This window comes from Suncus etruscus, chromosome 14 (genome assembly GCF_024139225.1).
Source record: "Suncus etruscus isolate mSunEtr1 chromosome 14, mSunEtr1.pri.cur, whole genome shotgun sequence".
Taxonomy (NCBI): domain Eukaryota; kingdom Metazoa; phylum Chordata; class Mammalia; order Eulipotyphla; family Soricidae; genus Suncus; species Suncus etruscus.
Window position 1 is genome coordinate 78,372,584 of NC_064861.1, and position 20,466 is coordinate 78,393,049.

General features: G+C 43.1%; 1 protein-coding gene across 1 annotated transcript in view; it reads left to right on the plus strand.

The window, feature by feature from the left end:
• Positions 1-17,255: 17,255 nt before the first annotated feature.
• DPY19L3 (dpy-19 like C-mannosyltransferase 3) overlaps positions 17,256-20,466 on the plus strand; it is an 87,751-nt gene continuing 84,540 nt past the window's right edge. The window contains exons 1-2 of the mRNA XM_049786231.1: positions 17,256-17,391; positions 19,559-19,700. Coding sequence (XP_049642188.1) covers positions 19,598-19,700 — 103 coding nt within the window. The 5' untranslated portion in view covers positions 17,256-17,391; positions 19,559-19,597. The remainder of the gene's footprint in view (positions 17,392-19,558; positions 19,701-20,466) is intronic.

Sequence of the window (20,466 nt, forward strand, 5' to 3'; positions counted from 1 at the left end):
TTTATTCATTTGAAAAATACTATTAACCAAAAAAAAAAAAACCCTAAATTTTAATAGTGAATCTTTAAATTACCTAAAGTAATTTTGGTAATTAAAACATAAAATTTGACTTCCTAAAACCACTTCTGTTGATTAATAATTAAACTTTCCATTTGGAATCATGGACTTAAAACTTTCTAGCTCATGAGGAAAAACAAAACCCAGATATTCAAAGCCTTTCATCTAGATTTTCCTCTATTCTTGGAAATGCTTCCTGGCCTATAGAAGGTACCACATTCCAAGGATGTATGTTGCCATTATCATTTTATGACACGCCTTAACAGTCTCTACCCAATTGAGTATTTCTAAAAGTGATAATAAAGATTAAATATGTGACTTGAGTTGTAAAGGAGATGCATTAAGGCAAACAGTAATCCCCTGTATACAAAGAACATTTTATTCATTGGATCTAGCTTGTTTGCCATGCAGAGCTCATAGTATTTATTTTCCCCTCTGAATACTCAACACTTCTAGATTTGGTAGTGGAAATAGTTTTTGAAAGAAACTTACTAAGTGGAAGATAGGGAAGATGATGCATTCTAATGATTATAATAGTTTTCAGAATTCATCACGTTCCCTAGTTATTCCCAGAAAATGGTTGGTGTACCAAATATTCAAGTGATACCATGCCTGTATTCTGGTTGAACTGTAGGCTTTTAAGTTCTGGTTCTGTGTCCAGCCAGTGCAATGTAATAACACTGACTGAAGACTTTGTTCTAGATCTTTCATCTACTCAAGGTAGCTATTGGTGGTTTCTCTGTCCTTTCTTACAAAGCAAATGGTGGGCACCCATGTTTACATTGTCTCTTCCTTGCAATGTTCTTGGCTTGACAAAGATAAGCAGGCTTCTTTATTAAGACTTACTATATTTTTAGTTTTCATAGACACTTATTTAATCTTTTTTTATTGTACAGCAAGGTGCTCTGAGTAATATTCTATAAAATATATTTAATAGAAATTTGAGTTTGATATTCATGGACATGAATACATGTATTTTTTTAAGAAATAAGTATTGTGTAACACTATGGCATTGCTTCTATAGCCAAAGTCTAAAAATTTCTGGAACACTGACATGTAAAGACTACAGTTAATTCTGACACTGTATCTTATTAAAATAGGATGATTTGCATTTTGTAAAATTATCCTGCACATCGAGCTGCATGCCTTAAAGACTAAAACTCTAGGATTGTGTTCATGGTAGAACAGTTTGATCTGTTCAACAAACAGTGAAGCAAGGTCAATAGCGCTTCTTTAACTACCTTTGGAAATACTGTACAATGTTAGAATAATTTATTTTGCTTTACAGGAGTTTGTCATGTATTGACTTTAATATTGTATTTTGATAATAAATTTTTTGTTAAAAACATGTGCCTCTTACCTTTTATTAATAAAAGGTTATATTTATTCTTACCATGTAAACACTAATGTGATCACTTTAAAAGTTGATCGCTTGGGGGCCGAAGAGATAGCACAGTGGTGTTTGCCTTGCAAGCAACAGACCAAGGATCTAAGGTGGTTGGTTCAAATCCCGGCATCCCATATGGTCCCCCATGCCTGCCAGGAGCTATTTCTGAGCAGTTAGCCAGGAGTAACCCCTGAGCACCACCGGGTGTGGCCCAAAAACCAAAACCAAAAAAAAAAAAAAAAAAAGAAGAAGAAAAAAGGAAAAGTTGATTGCTTGGTAAGTTATATGTAAATGATGAGGTCCTGAGGATTAAACTGAGACACCCTTTGGTCAAATGTTAAACTATTACTGACTAGCATTGAACTATTGCTCAATGATAATAGAAGAATATTTGGAGTTTTTTCAGTCATTTTTATTATTCTAATTTCTTGAAAGAATTTGCTGACTTTTGAACCAGAACAGTGTAAGAATTTTACTTTGGAACTACCATGAAGGAACTATGGTACATATACACAATGAAATACTGCTCAGCATTAAGAAGTGATAAAGTCATGCAACTGACTGCTACATGGATGAACCTGGAGAGTAAAGTTAGAGAGAGGACAGACAGAATGATCTCTCCTGTGGATATAAAGAAACCTTGTATGTGAATAACAGAGCTCAAAAGGCAGTAATAAAAAAGCAGAACTATTCTTGAGTAGAGAGCTTGCCACTGAATTGGAAGAAAGGCAGGGTATAAATTGGGAAAGGGAACACTAGGATAATGATGGAGGGGAACAGAAGGGAAATGTGGGACATTGGTGGGAAGAAGTAGACACTGATGAAGGAAATTGGTGTTGCCTGGAAATAAAAACAAATTCAAAGTAATAAAAAAATTTTAATTCTTTTCAAACTGCCACAAAGAAGGAACAGATAATAATTAAGGTACTTGCTTCACATGTGTCCAACTCAAATTTGATCCCCAGCACTCCATATAGTTCCCCGAGCCCACCAGAAGTGATCCCTGAAGCAAGAGTTTAAAGTAAGCCCTGAGCACCGCTGGACATGGCCCCAAAACAAACAACCACCAAAACCACTACACAAAAAAGGTTAAAGCACTTCCAAGTCAAGTTTCATGATTTATTTCTCCCTCTGATTTTTATTAATGTTTCTATCTTTACTTCTTCGGCATGGCTGCAGCCTAACTTACTATTTCATCTCTGTGATTTAATGCCAAACACAATTTGTTTAAAATAACAGCACATTTAAGTTACAAAACGCTGCTGCTATTAAAAGGATGATTTTATTTTTCCCCTGACAAGAAGTGTCCTAGCTTCTCTGTCAGCCGTGGGCAGGACACCACCTGCACTTCTAACTCGTGCAAGGAAACCATGGTAGCTAATCCCCTCAACTGACAACCTGAATAATTCAGGAAAGTAAGAAACAGTTGGAGAGGGGAGAGGGCCGTGGGGGTTGGAGAGACAATACAGCCGGTAAAGCTCTTTCCTTGCATGTGGCCAGTCTAGATTCTATCAACATTGCATGCGGTCCCTAATGCACCATGAGTAATAATCCCTTAACACTTTAGGTCTGTTTTTTTTTCCTAGAAGTTTTCGTTGTTAATTAGTGCTGTAGATACATTTCCTTCATGTGTTTCAGTTTATATTTTACGATCAAAATCAGTGTGAGCTGCCTCACCAACTGCAGAGGCCTACATAGGCTACAAAATCAGGTTGTGTATATCACTGTGAAACTCTAGACTTCCTTTTTCTGATATACATGAATAAATACACTATTTGGTTTTTCTCATCTGAGCCACAAAGATCCTGGCATATTTGGGGTTTATTAATATTGATATTTTGCCTACTAGTGGTTAATTCTTTTTTTTTAATTGATTGCCTTACAAACATAGTAGATTATAGTAGATCTTTCTTTGAATTACAAAGTTTAAGATACCTAACATAAATTATTACAATTATGTAACAGAATGATCAAATGTTTGCTTCCTATCATAAACAGGTGTAAAACATCTATCAAAAACAGATACGTACTTCCACAGTACTAATGAGGTATAGGGGCCTTTCTTTGAAAAACACTTTTTATTAAATTGATGCCAAATCAGAGAAGAACAAATTCGTAGTCATGAGCCCAGGCACAAATATTTAATCTTTCTGGTTTTACAATGTTTCTTTTATTAAAGGAAAAATAATAGTACTACTAGTTATTCATGTGGTTGATATTGGTGATAACCACATTTTTTTTAACTTTATTTAAAAAGTTTATCCTAAATGTGTATGTTCTAATAGGAGACTGTGACCTAGAGACTCAGACTTTTTGAAGTTACTCATTTTTGGTCTATTATTAGTACCCAGTTGTGTTACTTAACAGCTTATTATCACTACTCCAGATTTTTGTTTTCTCTATTTGTCATTTTATTAATTTTAGTATCCATATTTCATAAATGTGCTGCATTTTACTGAAATAGGCACATCAATCCACATCTTGCTTTTTTTGTTTATATCTACAGTCTTATTTAAATTCAGTATTTTCAACCACAAAAGGTGTTAGAAAATTCTATTTCAAGCTTTTGAGAAAAAGTACAGCAGGACGTGGTTCAAATTTTAAGCTGTTTATTTCTCTTCTCTGCAGCTAACATTCTATGGAGTAGCTCGTTATTCTGGAATAAGTCATGGTAGGAAACTAGTGGTTGCAGGGTTGTCTTCATTTCCTAAGTCCTTCTCCAGATGAAGCATGAAGTAGTGCCTCTCTGTAACAGTGATACCAAGGTCCAGGTATTGTAGATGATCACTGTGTTGCTTTAAAACTTTTAAATAAAGCTCCTCAGCGTCTGTACCCAGCTGAGCGACTCTGTTCCTTGTGTAGCTGCTCTTAAAGCACACTCCAGTGTGCTTATTGAAACTCACTTTGTAATAGGGAAAAGGTGAATCTTAATATTGGGGAAAAGAGTCACTATAGCCAACATGAAATCAGGCAAGGGTGTTCCCAGTGGGCAACCCACCAGAGCTGCACTGAAACTTTCATTCAGAGCTTAGCTCATTTAGAATTCTATTGCAAAAATGAGATTCTCTGTTTTTCCTCCTTTATTTTCTTTCTTACCCCCACTTTGGTTTCTCTTTTTTGTTTCCTTTTTTAATTTTCCTCCCTGAGATTATCTCTTGTACTGTCTGATGTCAAGCCATGTGATCTTGAGTAACACATCGAACCTTTTTTGAGCCTGGATTTCCTCATCAATAAAACATAGGAAAAACTTTGTAGATGAAGATTAGCAGCTATGTATTTTTAAAAGTCTGACCATCTAGGAACTTAAATGATAGTTGCTGTGTTAGTGACTAATGGAGAATTTGTAACTGCCCTTATAGATCATAGTACTGAAGCTTTTTATAGATCCTTGTGAAGAAACCAAAGAACTGTCCTGGTTTTGTTTTGAAAGTTACTCAAAATAAGGGGCTGGAGATAAAGTACAGGGGATAAGACTTGCCATGTAGCCAGTCGTAGTTTAATCCCAGCATTTGGTCACCCTACATCAGCACCCACTCTTTGGCACAATCACCAAGCACCCGTGAGTCTAGCCAACCCCCCCTTTCTCAAAAATTTTTTTAAAAAGAATGAAAATACCCTAGGAAAGGACACACACTGGTTATAAGAATCAAGAATATTCTACTGGGCTAGAGTGATAGCACAGCGGTAGGTGTTTGCCTTGCACACAGTGGATCCAGGATGGATGGTGGTTTGTTTCCAGCATCCGTATAGTCCCCCAAGCCAGGAATGATTTCTGATTGCAGAGCCAGGAATAACTTCTGAGGACCACTGGTTGTGGCCAAAAAAAAAAAAAAAAAAAGAAAAGAATATTCTACTTAGCTCACATCTAAAAAGTCCAGGGCGTGACTGGGATTAAGGCATGTGCCTTGCTCTCTGAAAGACTGAGATACTGAAAAAGCAATGGATGTAGCTCAGAGGTATAACTGCCTTGCCTCTGTGAGGCCCTAGGTTCAATCCCTAACACCACCTATACTCTCTCTCAAAAAAGAGAACTCTGCAAATAGCTGTTTACTTAAATAAAGTGATTAGCAGCACTTTTACCTAGGTTCTGTCAGTGTTTAGTTGGTTTTTTTTGGGGGGGGATCATATCTGGTGGCACTCGGCCTACTATAGGCTCTGTGCTCAGGGATCACCCTTGGTGGACTTCAGGGTGTGTGGTGCCAAGGAATGACCTCAGATTAGCCACATGCAAGGCAAGTGCCCTACCTGCTGTACTATGGCTCCAGCTCCAGAGTTATTTGTAGTTATACATTGTTCTTGCATCTATCCCATCCCTACTGTCAACTTCCCTCCAACACTGTCCATAGTTTCCCTGTCACACCCTTGTCACACAGTCTGCCTCCTTGACAAGCACTTTTTGGGGGGTATTCATAAATAAACACCTTGTGGCACCTAGGGGTTATTCCTGGCTCTGCACTTAGAAGTTACTTGACAGGTTCAGAGGGGCATAGCGATGCTGAAAAATGAACCTGAGTCAGTGGCTTGCAAGGCAAATGCCCTCCCCACTGTGCTATCACTCTGGTCTTCGTGACAAACACATTTTTAAGTTTGATTCTTGTAGTTTGGCTCTCAGGTTTTAAGTTGTGTTGCCCCACACCTCTATATCACCGCTGTTTTTCAAGACTCCTTCCCCCTATCTCTATTATGTCCAGCTTGCCTGTTCTAACTTCTTCCCTTTGTTTCTTACCTTCCCATCCTTAGTTCTGTATTCTAGAGACCAGCATATTCTAGGTATCCTCCCTTTAAAAACTTGCATTGTTTGTCCTGCAATGCTGTACACCACAGAAAAGTGAAATGATCCGGTGTTTGTCTTCTGACTTATTTCGCTTACTATGATATTCCCTAGTTCCATCAAGGTTGCAGCGAATTGCATGGTTTCATCCTTCCTGGCAGTTGCATAGTATTTCACTGTGTATATATTTATCACACCTTCATTACCTACCCCTCTGTCATTGTATATCTAGATTCAGCTCAATTCCCACTCAAATTGAGATGCATTCTTCAAAAATTTAGAACAGTCAATAACAAAAGTTTGTATGGAATCAGAAAACATCTCAAATAGACAAAGCCTATTAAAATAATGAAATTAAGAAATTGAGAGTTATCTCATTATCTAACTTGAAACTGTACTGTAAAGTTACTGTGATCAAAACAGTTTGGTACTGAAATAATGATGGATTCTCTGACCAGTTTGTTAGAATCAAGTGCCCAAAGACAAATCTCCAAATTTATGGCCAACTAATTTTTAACAAAAGAACTGGGGACATGGAGTAAAGATAGCCTTTTCAACAAATGGTGTAGGGGCAACTGGATAACCATATTTACTTTAAATGAAGTTGGACCCCTATCTCACACACAAAAGTTAATTCAAAATAGATCAAATATCTGAGGGTTAGACCATAATCCATAAAGTGCATTGAGGAAAACGTTGACAGTGCTCCAAAATTTGGACCTCAAAGGTGTTTTCATTGCTATGATGCCATCAGCAAAAACAACAGAACATGAAACTTCATGAGTAAGGTGAGAAAAGGCCCCTGGGGTTGTGCAAGGCTTGTCAGCTAAATGACTCCAAGGAATCTGGTGTGCAGGCTAATGAAAACAGTCCTAATTGGTCCATATTGGCATAGACCTACAGGTAGGTCTATGCCAGACTTTTCATATGTTACACTGCTCTGCAGATTTTTCAGGCAGCTTTCATAATCCCTTAAGTTAGTGAACTTGTGAACTTGGGTTAGGTAGGAAAATAATGGAAGTGCCAAAGATAAAGTCTAACTAGCAACTGTGTGTAACTGCAGCAACTTACTCTTAAATTATTAAGTAAACATCTGTAGTCACATTCCTAGCTGAGCTATACCTTGAAATCAAAACAGAAAAAGAATATCAAGGAAATGAGATGTCAAAGGATATATATAATTAGATATACTTTTGCATGCACTGGCATAAATGCCCAATACAGAACAGTCACATTTTGCAACAACTTACGATAAAGTATCTTCACTTTTGACTACGTACCAAGATAGTTTGCATCCTCTCATTATCCTAACCACTAAAATAAAGAAAAGGGTACCTGAGACATAGAACAGTCTGCCCTGCATGTGCCAATACCAACCAGCCTTATCTCCAGCACCACAAATGATTGCTCAAGTTGTGCCAAGAGTGAACCCTGAGCAAAGAGCTGGGAGCAACATGAGCACCACCAGGTGTGACAACTACTATCTCCCACCCAAAAGGGGGGAAGAAATATTCTGACAAAGATTTTAAGGGAAGAAATTGTAATGTCAATTCCTGTATGATCTATGAACTCTGAGAAAACTAATTTCTTGCACTCAGCAGTGTCCCTAAGATCAAAGCTGGCTTGGAAGCATGCCCTAACTCTGGTCTCTGGCAATGATTGAGTGCAGAATGTATATAATACAGTCCATTGGGGTACAGGCAGTACATAGCCAGATTTCCTCCTGTGTTTTCTATAGCTAAATATGTGTACATGTACACACATATGCTATACACATGTATACATGTATACACATGTAGAAGGCAGTAATTTTGTTCAAACAATAGACAAAAAGAAAATCCATAACCTTCATGTTAAGATTCAATAGATGATGAACCATGAAAAGGCAAAGCATATGAAAAGAAAAAACAGCTGGAGAGATAGCATGGAGGTAAGGCACTTGCCTTGCATGCAGAAGGACGGTGGTTCGAATCACGGCATCCCATTATGGTCCCCTGAGCCTGCCAGGAGTGATTTCTGAGCGTAGAGCGAGTAGTAACTCCTGAGCGCTGCCGGGTATGACCCAAAAACCAAAGAAAAGAAAAGAAAAAGAGTCAACAAAGCACTTATAACTATATCTATCTCACTAAAATATAAAATTATGCTATCGTTTGTCATCAAATATTGGCAAAAATTAAAAATATCCATCAGATTTGTGGGGTGTAAGGGAAAAAATAGTATGATAATAATATCAAAGACAATAGAGGTAAGGACCAGAAAAACCAGTGCATGGTATATAACGCTTCCCACAAATAGTGGTAAAGTGCAATTAGGACAGATAAGAGACTACTATGACAATGATAGTAGAAAATGATCACTCTGGACAAGAATGGAATGCCGAAATAAGAGAATGTGATAGGCATTATAGCCTTCACTAACAATATTGCAAACCACAGTGTTTAAATGTGAGAAAGAGGGATCAGAGCAATAGCACAGCAGATAGGGTATTTGCTTTGCATGCAGTCAACCCAGGTTGTTTCCAATATCCCACTTGGTCCCCCAAGCCTGCCAGGAGTGATTTCTGAGCACAGCCAGGAGTAACATCTAAGTGCTGCTGGGTGTGATCCAAAAAGGAATAAAAGAATGAGGGAGGGGAGAGAGAGACAAACTCAATCATGAATAACTTGGTATCAGTGGAAAAATAAAACAACTGTACTATGAACAAAAACAGTAGAATTGGTAACTTGAGATCATTTTGAAATCACTTGTATCACAGTTGTAATGTTTTCTTTCTTCTGCATAAATAAAACACAAAGTAGCTTTTAAAAATACCCATCATAGAATGAAAAGTGATATGCATGATCTTTTAGTAACAGTATTGCAAACCACAATGCTTAAAAGGACAAGAAGAGGGGCCGGTGAGGTGGCGCTAGAGATAAGGTATCTGCCTTGCAAGTGCTAGCCAAGGAAGGACCATGGTTCCATCCCCTGGCATCCCATATGGTCTCCCCAAGCCAGGGGCAATTTCTGAACTCTTAGCCAGGAGTAACCCCTGAGTATCAAATGGGTGTGGCCCCCCAAAACAAAACAAAACAAACAAAAGGACAAGAAGAGAGTGAGTGAGTGAGTGAGTGAGTGAGTGAGTGAGTGAGTGAGTGAGTGAGTGAGTGAGTGAACAAGAAAGAGAGGAGAGAAGGAAAGAGAAAGTGTGAAAGTGTCATTTATAGAGGCAAACAGCTGGGGGTGGTGAAAAGGGCAAATGGTGGGAAGTAGACACTGGTGAGGGGTGGGTGTTGGAACATTGTATGATTGAAACCCAATAACAAAACTTTGTAACTGTAAAAAATAAAACCACAAAACACCCACAGCTTACTAGGGAATGGAGATAAGATTGTGTTAGTGAAAGTATAGAGTAACAGACTTTTAACCTTTGTACAATGAACTTGACCAGTGTTTATAATTACTCAAAATATGAGTTCTAGGGGCCGGAGTGATAGCACAGCAGTAGGATGTTTGCCTTGCACACAGCAATCCAGGACCGACGATGGTTTGAATCCTGGCAACCCATATAGTCCCCCAAGCCTTCCAGGAGCAACTTCTGAGCGCAGAGCTAGGAGTAAACCCGGAGCACCACTAGGTGTGATGATCCAAAAACCAATACATATAGTATGTACATATATATATAACATATATATATATATATGTTCTAGCCATTCTGTTTCTTTCATTCTTTAAAATACATAAGCTTAAGAATTATGCACTATAGCTTGGCTTGTAACACCATAAAACTTTCTAGTTTTTACAACCGAAAGGTCCACTTAAAGTAATTGTTAAATGATATTGATTGTTATTGTATTGATTTACACATTTCATAACAATCCAACTGTCAGCGGTTTATTTATTCATTTACTTTATTTGGGGAGTGGGGCACACTTGGCTATGCTCAGGGATTACTCCTGGCTCTGTACTGAAGCATTATTCCTGGCAGGGTCTGAGGATTGAGCCTTAGGTTGGATGCATGCAAAGAAAAATATCTACCTGTTATACTATTGCTCCTTGGTGTTTTAAAATGTCTTAGTATCTTTATCATTTTTCTGTCAGATCCTTCAAAGTGGCACTACTGAGTGCACTTCGGGTTCAGGAGCCCTCTTGCAGTCACCTAAAGGCTGCTGGGAGCCGACAGGTCACTCGCCTGGTTAACAAGGTTACACTGACTGTTGGTCAGAGGCAGCTTCTACCTCAGAGGCATTCTCCAGTCTATTCGTCACATCCAGAGGGCTGCCATCGCCCTGAGTGAGAGAAGTCCAAGATAGACTCAGGCTAAAACTGGGAACTTTCATGATCTTTCATCACCTCAAAGTCACAGCTCCACTAGTCTGTGAATCACATGGCAGAGCTGTGACTCAGAGAAAGAGGGAGGTTACAGACACCAGGCTACGAGGACCAGCAAGATTGCAAAGGCAGTAGATATGTGGTACTTGAAGATTTTGAATTATACTTAAACATTAAAAGTTTTGAGTTAGGGCCAGAGTGGTGGTACAAGTGGTTGGGTGTTTGCCTTGTACACGACTAACCTAGGATGGACCACGGTTCGATCCCCTGGCGTCCCACATGGTCCCCTAAGCTAGGAGCAATTTCTGAGTGCATAGCCAGGAGTGGCCCCCAACCACCACTGGGTGTGCCCCCCCCCAAAAAAAGTTATGAGTTATTAGAATAACATTGAAAGCTGGAGCTATGTGTCAGAATTATTCTTTAAGATGAAGAGGGGTTTATGGGATCTTGGAATGAATAGAGTAGATAGGTAAAGAAAGTGAAGGGGACCATTGATCTAAACTTTGAAGGCACCTTACAATTAAGGAGCAGCAGTAAGACTGGAGAGTTCCTGTCACTGGTTCATGGCAGTCCTGGAAAACTGTTAAGGAACCTGACTTTCACAATAAAGCTAGTAAGACATCGAAAGGTTTCCATATTAGTGCTATTTAGACTGGCTATTATATGGCGGATGATTGAGTAGACATGACAGGAAGTAAGTAGTACCTTAACTGATGGTTTTGGTAATAGAAAGAGGAAAGTTGGGCACATTCTGAAATATTTAGAAATAAGCCCAAAAGTCAGTGTATACAATATGTATAGATTGTATACACTGACTTTACAATATGTAAAGATTGTATTATAGAGAAAAATCATGGATAGCTCCTTCTTGATTTTTAAAAAGTGTGTGTGTGTGTGGTGTGTGTGTGTGTGTGTGGTGTGGTGTATGTGTGTGTGTGTGTGTGTGTGTGTGTGTGTGTGTGTGTGTGTGTGTGTGTGTTCTGGGAAAATCATCAAAGATGGAACCCAGGCCCCCTCATATAGGCAAAGCATATTCTCTACTCTACCACAGAATTTTACATTCTGGCCTGGCTCCTCTGTGCTTGGACTTGAGCAATTAGGTAAATGAAGCGGAAGCCTCATGCTCCAATCCCGAGGGATTGGGGAGCATGAGTCTGGAAGCAAATGCAGGCACAAGAAATAATCTACACAAGATTGAAGAGAATAAAACAAGTTCAGGAAAATTCCACCACAAGCTTTCTGCTTGCTAGCCAAAGAGACCAGCAGGCAGATAAACTGGTTGTGGAAATCAAAACCACAAGCAGAAGCAATTTCTCCTGGAGACCCAAGGTCTTTATTGGGAAAAGAAAGACCACCCCTTTGGGTGGAGAACAGGTAGGGGTAAGGGACCAAACCAGAGGTACTTCCAGTCCATAAATGACAAGCATAAGCAAAGAAGAATTATCCTGAATAGAATGAAAACTGGTTGCTCCAATAGATAAACGGAAAATGAAGAAGGAAAGGGAAGCCTGTGGATTTAAAATTCAATTAAGCTGAGGTGCTTGAACAAATGAAAACGTCCAGAAAAAGTCCACTAGGCAGTGGATATATGGGACCTGAAGGTTAGGAAATATACTTAGACATAAAAAGTTAGGCTATGTTAGAGTAACAATAGAAATTGGAGTCATGTGTCAAGGAATTATTCTTTAAGATGAAGAGGGGCTTAAGGGATTCTGGAAATTAATGCCAGAAAGTGGCTAAGAGGAACAAAAGAAGAGTCTACAGGGTGATTGTAGAGTGTTCATGCTGCTATGCCAAGTGATGTTTTAAATTGCATTTTAAGCACCATGTTTTACAATACTTTTTAGTTTGAGGGCCATTATCAGGTTTAGATTACTGGGTCCCTCATCAGTATTCGTTGGATTACTGGCTCCTTCCCTACTTAGCACAGTATTCATTCTCTTCGTATTCTGGTTCTTGCTAGTAAAAATTCCGGGTCTCAGGAAAGCATTGCATTCATTCTCTGGTCTTCCTCTGTTAAGCTGCCTTTCTTCTTAGGAGCAAAAAGCTGTGAGTGGAATTCCTGGCTTGAGTGTTGGAATTCCTGAATCCATTTCACTTGAGTGTTGGAATAATCCTGAATGCAGGATTATTTCCTGCATTTGCTTTTGCTTCAGACCCAAAACCAGTTTCTGGTTTTCGAGCCTGAGGCTTCTTTCTAACCAGGTGTTGCTCATGGCACACTCCTAGTTATGCACTCCGGGATCACATCTGCCTGGCAGGTCTTAGGGTCCAGGGATTGAATTCACGCCTGACACATGCATAGCAAAGCAACCTGTCTTCTGTACTATCATCCTGACCCCTACAATACTAATGATACGGTTTCACATACAATGTTCAGTTCAGACATTACACCCTCCACCAGAAGACCTCCTTCTCAAGATCCTAGTCTTCTCACCAGTACCCTCACTGTCGTAAATTCTGTTCTGTAAACCAATTCGTGTGATTTTTAGGCCATACCCAGTGATACTCGGGTGATACTCCTGACTCTGTGCTCAGAAATCACTCCTGGCAGTTTCATGGAACCATTCTATCCACTGTACTATTGCTCTGGCCCCCTTTGTATACTGGAACTCTCATCTCCTGGTCCTAGGGAGGATTGGAGAATGTGGGTCTGGAAGCAGTGTCGACACAGCAAATAATCCACACAAGGTTGAAGAGATAAAACGGATTCAGGAAATTTCAACCATAAGCTATCTGTCAGCTGGCAAAAGATAACAGCAGGCTGAAGGGCTAGTTGTGAAACCAAAACCGCAAGCAGTTTCTCTGAGGTATTTATTTGGAAGATAAGGAACCATCCCCATGGGTGGAAAACAGGTGGGGGGGGCCAATCCAAAGCTACTTCCAGTCCATGAGTGACAAGCACAAGCAAAGAAGAATATCTGAATAGAGTAAAAACCAGTTACTCCAATACCTGTGTTTCTTTATATCTTACTTAAGCAAGCAATTAAAACAACTTTGGAGGGATGCATGAGGCTGATCCTGATCCAAGCTCAGAGACTACCTAGTATGACCTTGTCATACTATGACCTGGAAGTCCCTGAGCACCACCAAACACCAATGTATGGCTCTGGAAGATCCCCAAGCACTGCAGGGAGACGGAAGGAAGGAAGGAAGGAAGAAAGGAAGGAAGGAAGGAAGGAAGGAAGGAAGGAAGGAAGGAAGGAAGGAAGGAAGGAAGGAAGGAAGGAAGGAAGGAAGGGAGGGAGGGAGGGAGGGAGGGAGGGAGGAAGGGAGGGAGGGAGGAAGGAAAGGAGGGAGGGAGGGAGGAAGAAGGGGGAGGGGGAGGGAGGGAGGAAGAAGGGGGACGGGGGAGGAAGGAGGGAGGGAGGGAGTGGGAGGGAGGGAGGAAGGAAAGGAGGGAGGGAGGGAGGAAGAAGGGGGAGGGGGAGGGAGGGAGGAAGAAGGGGGACGGGGGAGGAAGGAGGGAGGGAGGGAGTGGGAGGGAGGGAGGAAGGAAGGGAGGGAGGAAGGAAGGAAGGGAGGGAGGAAAGGAGGGAGGGAGGGAGGGAGGAAGAAGGGGGAGGGGGAGGGAGGGAGGAAGAAGGGGGGAGGGGGAGGGAGGAAGAAGGGGGGAGGGGGAGGGAGGAGGAGGGAGGGAGGGGGGGGGGAGGGAGGGAGGGAGGAAGAAGGGGGAGGGGGGAGGGAGGAAGAAGGGGGGAGGGGGAAGGAGGAGGAGGGAGGGGGTGGGAGGGAGGGAGGGAGGAAGAAGGGGGAGGGGGGAGGGAGGAAGAAGGGGGGAGGGAGGGAGGAAGGAAGGAAGGAGAGAGAGAGGGAGGGAAGGAGGGAGGTGGGAGGGAGGGAAGAAGGAGCATTGTACATTGGTTAGGAATACAATAGAGTGAGTACCTGCCCTTGTTCCCCAAATTAAACATTCTTATGGACATGCGAATGGTGTTGCTCATTTTTCCTGATGCTCAAAGTGTGATACACTTAAATACAGGGAGTTACAGGAAGATGAAGACTGGCTCAGCAGCTCTTGGGTAAGTCCTAAGATCCCGCATTTCTAAAGACCCAGCTTATGCCAATGCTACTAGTCCAGAGACCACACACTGAGTGGTCTTTGGTGTGGCCTTTGGTCTCCTGAAGGTCTCAAACTTTGCTGAGCCCAGGATCCCATGAAGAATGTCTTAAAAGTATTCCTGGGCCCACTCTTCTAAAAGTCTATGTTTTCAGATCTGGGATGAACGCGATGACTTGCAATTTAGCAAGTTCTCAGGTGATGGTGCCTGCAGGAGTCCAGACTATACTTTGATTGTTCTAGGACAGTGGTTTTACAAGTAGGTCTGCAGATGGATGTCAGTCATAGCTGTATACTGGGTTGGAAAACCACTGCTTCTAGCAGATGAAAAACCAGAGAAGACACCAGAGTTTCTAAACAATGCAAAGAACGTATTCCGTACCAATCAATCTTTGTGGAATGCTCTAGCGCTGGGAGGACAAGTGATGAATAAGAATATTTTTTCTTAGCCATCACCCTCAGAGTCGCTGCATCAGAACTAAAGTCTGATCTTAATTGACTTATTCATTTCTAGGACACATTCCCTGCAGTGAATGTCTGGTTTTTAGAAGCCTGAAAAAGGTTTGTTTTGCTTCCTAAAGTGAAAAGAGTCCAACTACCTTTATTCAAAAGACATATTTCCCCAGAGTGAGAGGATTTCAAGGACAGCCCTTGTCAGCACACAAGTTTATTTTATGGAAGGCTTCTTAACATGAAAACAAAGTTTATATAGTCCCTGCTCTCAAACCCTTACAATGAAAGAAGGCATCAGCAACCACATTGAAACATGACAAATGCCATCTGAAAAGACAGCTGACACTTTTATTAAAGGCATCCAGCAGATACTTCAATCCATTCGCACAGACAGAATGTGTGCTCATTATTAATAGCAACAGACACAACGGAGGTGGAAATATCTAACAGGGCCGAGAACGACAGGCTTCTTGGTTGAAGTGATTTTGTGTTGGAATTAAGACAGGCGGGCAGCTTTCTCCTAGATGAGAAAGGGACCCAAAGGCCAGGCCTTAGCAAAAAAAAAATAAATAAAAAAAATAAAAAAAAATCAACAAGTGGTTTGTGCCATCTGCTGTCAAAAGCCTTCTCGTCTACTTCTCATCATGTTGTCAGCAAGAAAGATGTCCAGTTGGTTTGGAAAGAATAAATAAAACCAACTTTCAAATTAAAAAAAAAAAAAAAAAGAGGGCCAGAGCGACATAGTACAGCAGCAGGGCATTTATTTGCCTTGCACAAGGCCAACCTGGATTCGATCCCTGGCATCACATATGGTCCCCAGAGGCCTGCCAGGAGAGCGATTTCTGAGCACAGTCAGGAGTAACCCCTGAACACCGCTGTGTGTGTGACCCACCCACCCCCAAAATAACCAAGTAAACAGGGAAAATATGTTCAGGTATATACAGAGCAATGTTATTCTAAAAAAGAAAAAAAAAAGGTGGAAAATCTACCCTGGAGGTTGGAGATAAATATTTGAGACAAAATCAACCCTTCCACCCTGTAACACTAGTGGGGTGTAAAGAGATGCGAGGGAAGGTCCGTGAGCACCCCAAGATGAGCAGAGACAGGGAAGGGGGCATAGCAGCCCCATCTGGCTTTCTCGGGTCCTCCAGCAACACCTGCCCTGGGGATTAGCAGGGGTCCCACTGGGCGAGGCCTCACTCTGCCCTGCCTGAGGAGGGGCTCCGCAGGGTGGCATCTTGCTGGAACCCAGCTGCTCCTCCTCTCAGCAGCACCTCTAGGTAGGGCCTGCTACGAGGGCAAAGGCAGCTTCGGCGCCCCACGTGGGCCATGCGAACCCCACAGCTTTCTGAGGCGGCTTTTTGAGGGGGCTTTCTGGGGTGGCTTTCTAAGGTAGCTTTCTGAGTTCTGAGGCAGCTTTCTGAGGTAGATTTCTGAGGCGATTTTCTTTTTCTTTTTCTTTTCTTTTTTTTTTTTTTTTTTTTTTGGTTTTTGAGCCACACCCGGCATTGCTCAGGGGTTACTCCTGGCTGTCTGCTCAGAAATAGCTCCTGGCAGGCACGGGGGACCCTATGGGACACCGGGATTCGAACCAACCACCTTTGGTCCTGGATCGGCTGCTTGCAAGGCAAACACCACTGTGCTATCTCTCCGGGCCCCTGAGGCGATTTTCTGAGGTAGCTTTCTGAGGCGGCTATCTTGAGGAGGCTTCTGAGGGGGCTTTCTGAGGCAGCTTTTTGAGGGGGCTTTCTGAGGTGGCTTTTTGAGGGGGCTTTCTGGGGTGGCTTTTTGAGGGGGCTTTCTGAGGTAGCTTTCTGAGTTTTGAGGCAGCTTTCTGAGGTAGATTTCTGAGGCGATTTTCTGAGGTAGCTTTCTGAGGCGGCTATCTTGAGGCTTCTGAGGCGGCTTTCTGAGGTAGCTTTCTGAAGCGTCTTTTTAAGGGGGCTGCCTGGGGCAGCTCTCTGGGGCGACTTTCGGGGGCGATTTTCTGAGGCGACTTTCTGAGGCGCCTTCTGAGCTCTTCAGGGCAGCGAGCCTCCAGCCTTGCCCGCGAGGCGGAAGTGCGCCGCTTCCTTCCGGCCGGCGCCGCACGAGACGGGGCGGGGCCTCCAGGAAGGGGGCGGGGACCGACGCTGACTGACAGCCGCACGGACCAATGAATGCAGCCGTAGCTGCCCGGCCTCCCAGGCGCGCCCCTTTCCCCGGGGCCGCTGACACCCCCGAGCCCCCCATTTCCAGGGTGTTGCACAAAGCCCCGTTCTCGCTTGCTACCGGCTGTGCCCGCGGCACGCTGCAGCCCGGAGTGCGGCCGGAGGTGCCCCGGAGCCGCACGCAGGACGGCCGAGGCCGCAGGTCTGTGACTGCGTGGCGGGCGGGCGGGCGCGGGACTTCGGGGTGTCCAGCGGGAGGGCGGGAGGTGCAGAGTCCTGCCTCGAGGCTGCACGGAGCTATCGCTTGCACCATGGCCAGGAGGGGGGAGAACCTGTCAGGGGGTGCCCCAGCCCTGCGCCGGTGCACCTTTGGGGGTGCCTTGCTATGGGAAAGGGTTCCAGATCATGCACCCCAAAATGAGGGGCCCGGGCTGGCGACGAGGGAGGGAGGAAGGGAGGGAGGAAGTTGGCCCAAAGGGCGGTGGCGCATTTTTCGGGGCGACTTGTGCGCTCAGGCCACGGGGTGCAAAGGGGGGGGTCCCTGGCCAGAGTCGCCTGGTAACTTGGCATGGGGCATCTGTCTGCGCCCGGGTGCGTGCATGCATGCTCCTGGCTGGCTGCAGGCTGCATGGCCCCCCGGGGGACCCAGTACCCCCACGCTGGAGTTTGACTTACATTTCCACGTTCCAACCCTTGCACAAGGGATGTCTTTGAATTTGGTGGCGAAACTTCCCGTTCCGTGGTGCGTGCGATTTTATTTTATTTTATTTTTCACTGCTGGACACTGAGTTGGCAAATACTTAAGTATTTGTTGCCTATCTTTTCTGCCTGATCGTGTTGGGGTGTCGATTCTGGGGTGTTTAAGACCCCCCCAACCCCTCCAAGTTCTATAAATCAGGGCTCCAGGATGAGGCTTCGGGGAAGGGGGTGTTAAACCACTCTCAATTTTGCAGGCATCACCCCTTCCCCATCCCCATGACCGTCCCCCCACCCCCTATCTTGTCTTTTCCCTCATGGCTCCAGAATCCTTTTCAGTGCTAGCGCTGAAAATGGGTTTGTAGATTTTATTTGTTTGTTTGTTTGTTTGTTTACAGAGATTGGGGGTTGAACCCAGGGCCTCACGCATGAGAGGTGGAGTGCAACCAGGGCTGAGCTCCATTTCGGACCCTGCTTATTATTTATTTATTTATTTATTTATTTATTTATTTATTTATTTATTTATTTATTTATTTATTTATGTGAATGAATGGCTAATCCCAGAATGTTGGCTTTGCTTTTTAAGTTTCTTTTCTGGAGAGCCATTAGTGTACCTTTAGGAATTAATTGTCCAAGCCATTGTGTCCTGCAAGTATTTAATCATTAGTTAGAGGCGCTTCTTGTTGGAGGAGTGAGCAAGATGTTGGTGGGGGGGGGGATTTGGAATCAGCTTACTCACCACCACTGCTCCCCCGCCTCCCACTTGCTGCTTTCATAGCAGACTGTGCTCCTGCTCCCCTGCTGGTCCTCCCACTGCTACTCCCCAGGAGAGCAGCTGGGGCCTGATTAGCACACCTCTGTTGAAGTCACCACCCAGCCCTAATCCCAAAACATCCCGGGTGGAGTGTGTTCCCCAACACAGAGAGTAAATACAGCTGGGTCAGGCCCTGGCATAACACTTAAGGACCCAGTTCGAGCCCCACCAGGAGTGGTCCCTGAGCACAGAGCCAGGAGTAGGCCCTGTGCCCCATCGTGTATGGGCTCTCAAACAAGCAAGCAAGAACACAGGTAAGAAAAACCATGTATGTATGTACCTGAGACAGAGTTCCATTTCAGTTCTTCAGAATCTCGACAGTGAACAGATAGGAACAAATCCTGCTTAAGTAAAGCGGGAACTGGAGAAAATGAAGGCGAGAAGCAGCTTGGCCAGGAGGCGCCTTTTATTCCTCCAGGCATTGCTAATGCCTGTCTCAGAAGAGACCCTTCATTTGTTATGTCAAATAAATATTTGTGTTTGAGACTCTTGGGCAGCTTTGAAGTACTGTTAGGATTTGCATGGGAAGATGAAAGGGCATGTGGAAGCAAGGGAAGCAGCTTAAGTCAGGCCAACACAGATGAGCATAGGGAAAGGTGCTCGCCTCCAGGAAGATGCTCTCTCATCTCTTTACTTTTTCTTTTAACTTTATTGATTGATTGATTGATTGATTGGTTTCTGAGTCACATCCAGCGGCGCTCAGGGGTTACTCCTGGCTCTGTGCTCAGAAATCTTCCCTGGCAGGCTGGGAGACCATATGGGATGCTGGGAATCGAACCGGTAACCCTCCCAGCAAACACCCCATTGCTGTGCTATCTCTCCAGCCCCTCATCTCTTTACTTAACTGTGCTGTCTGTAGGAGTGCTTGGCAGAACAATGCGAGTAAGTCTTTGACACCATGATATCCATCAGGCAAAGAAAAGGAATTAAAGCCACGGAAGTCTCTGAGGATTATTCAGCACCCCAGGAAAGTGTGAAGTTGGAAAGCAAGTTGTCATCTGGTAGGTGATTTGAATTAAAACAGCATTTGGGATCGCTTTTATTTCTGCACAGTTAAGTGTTGCTCTCCAGTAAGCTTTGGTGATATTTGTACCACCCTGTAATTTTTTTCTCTTATGACTAATTTGAGATTTATAAAATTGCCTTCCTCACTTTGGTGAAATTAAGATGGAAGAGATTCTGATGAATAATTGGTAATTATCCACTGTTGGTAGTGTATGGCTACTTTCACTAAAGAATGATGCTTTTCTCTACTTTAGATTTTACTTTTGTTTCTGATTTTTCTAGTTTGTGTATGCTGTTGATACTAGATAGCCTTACCTTGGGTGGATATTTTCATGGCAGTGAAGAGTTGAAAGATGTGTTTAAAGATGTTATTTTAGGGGCAGGAGTGATAACTCGGTGGGTAGGGTGCTTGCCTCTCATCCCTGGCAGAGCTGGGTTTAATCCTGGGCATTGCAGAAGTAACCCTGAGCCTGCCATGAGTAATTTCTGAGTGCAGAACCAGGAGTAACCCCTGAATGCCGCTGGGTGTAGCCTAAAAACAAACAAACAATGTTATTTTTGTTAACTTTCTAATAGTATTTGTTGTTTGGTGGAAAAAGTGGTAAAATTTTATGTTTAAAGAGCCGGAGTGATAGCACCATGGGTAGGGTGTTGGTCTTGCACACAGTTGACCGGGGTCAATCCCCAGCATCTTATGTGGTCCTCAGAGTAGATCCATCATAAGTGATTTCTGAGCATAAAGCCAGGATTAACCCCAGAGTA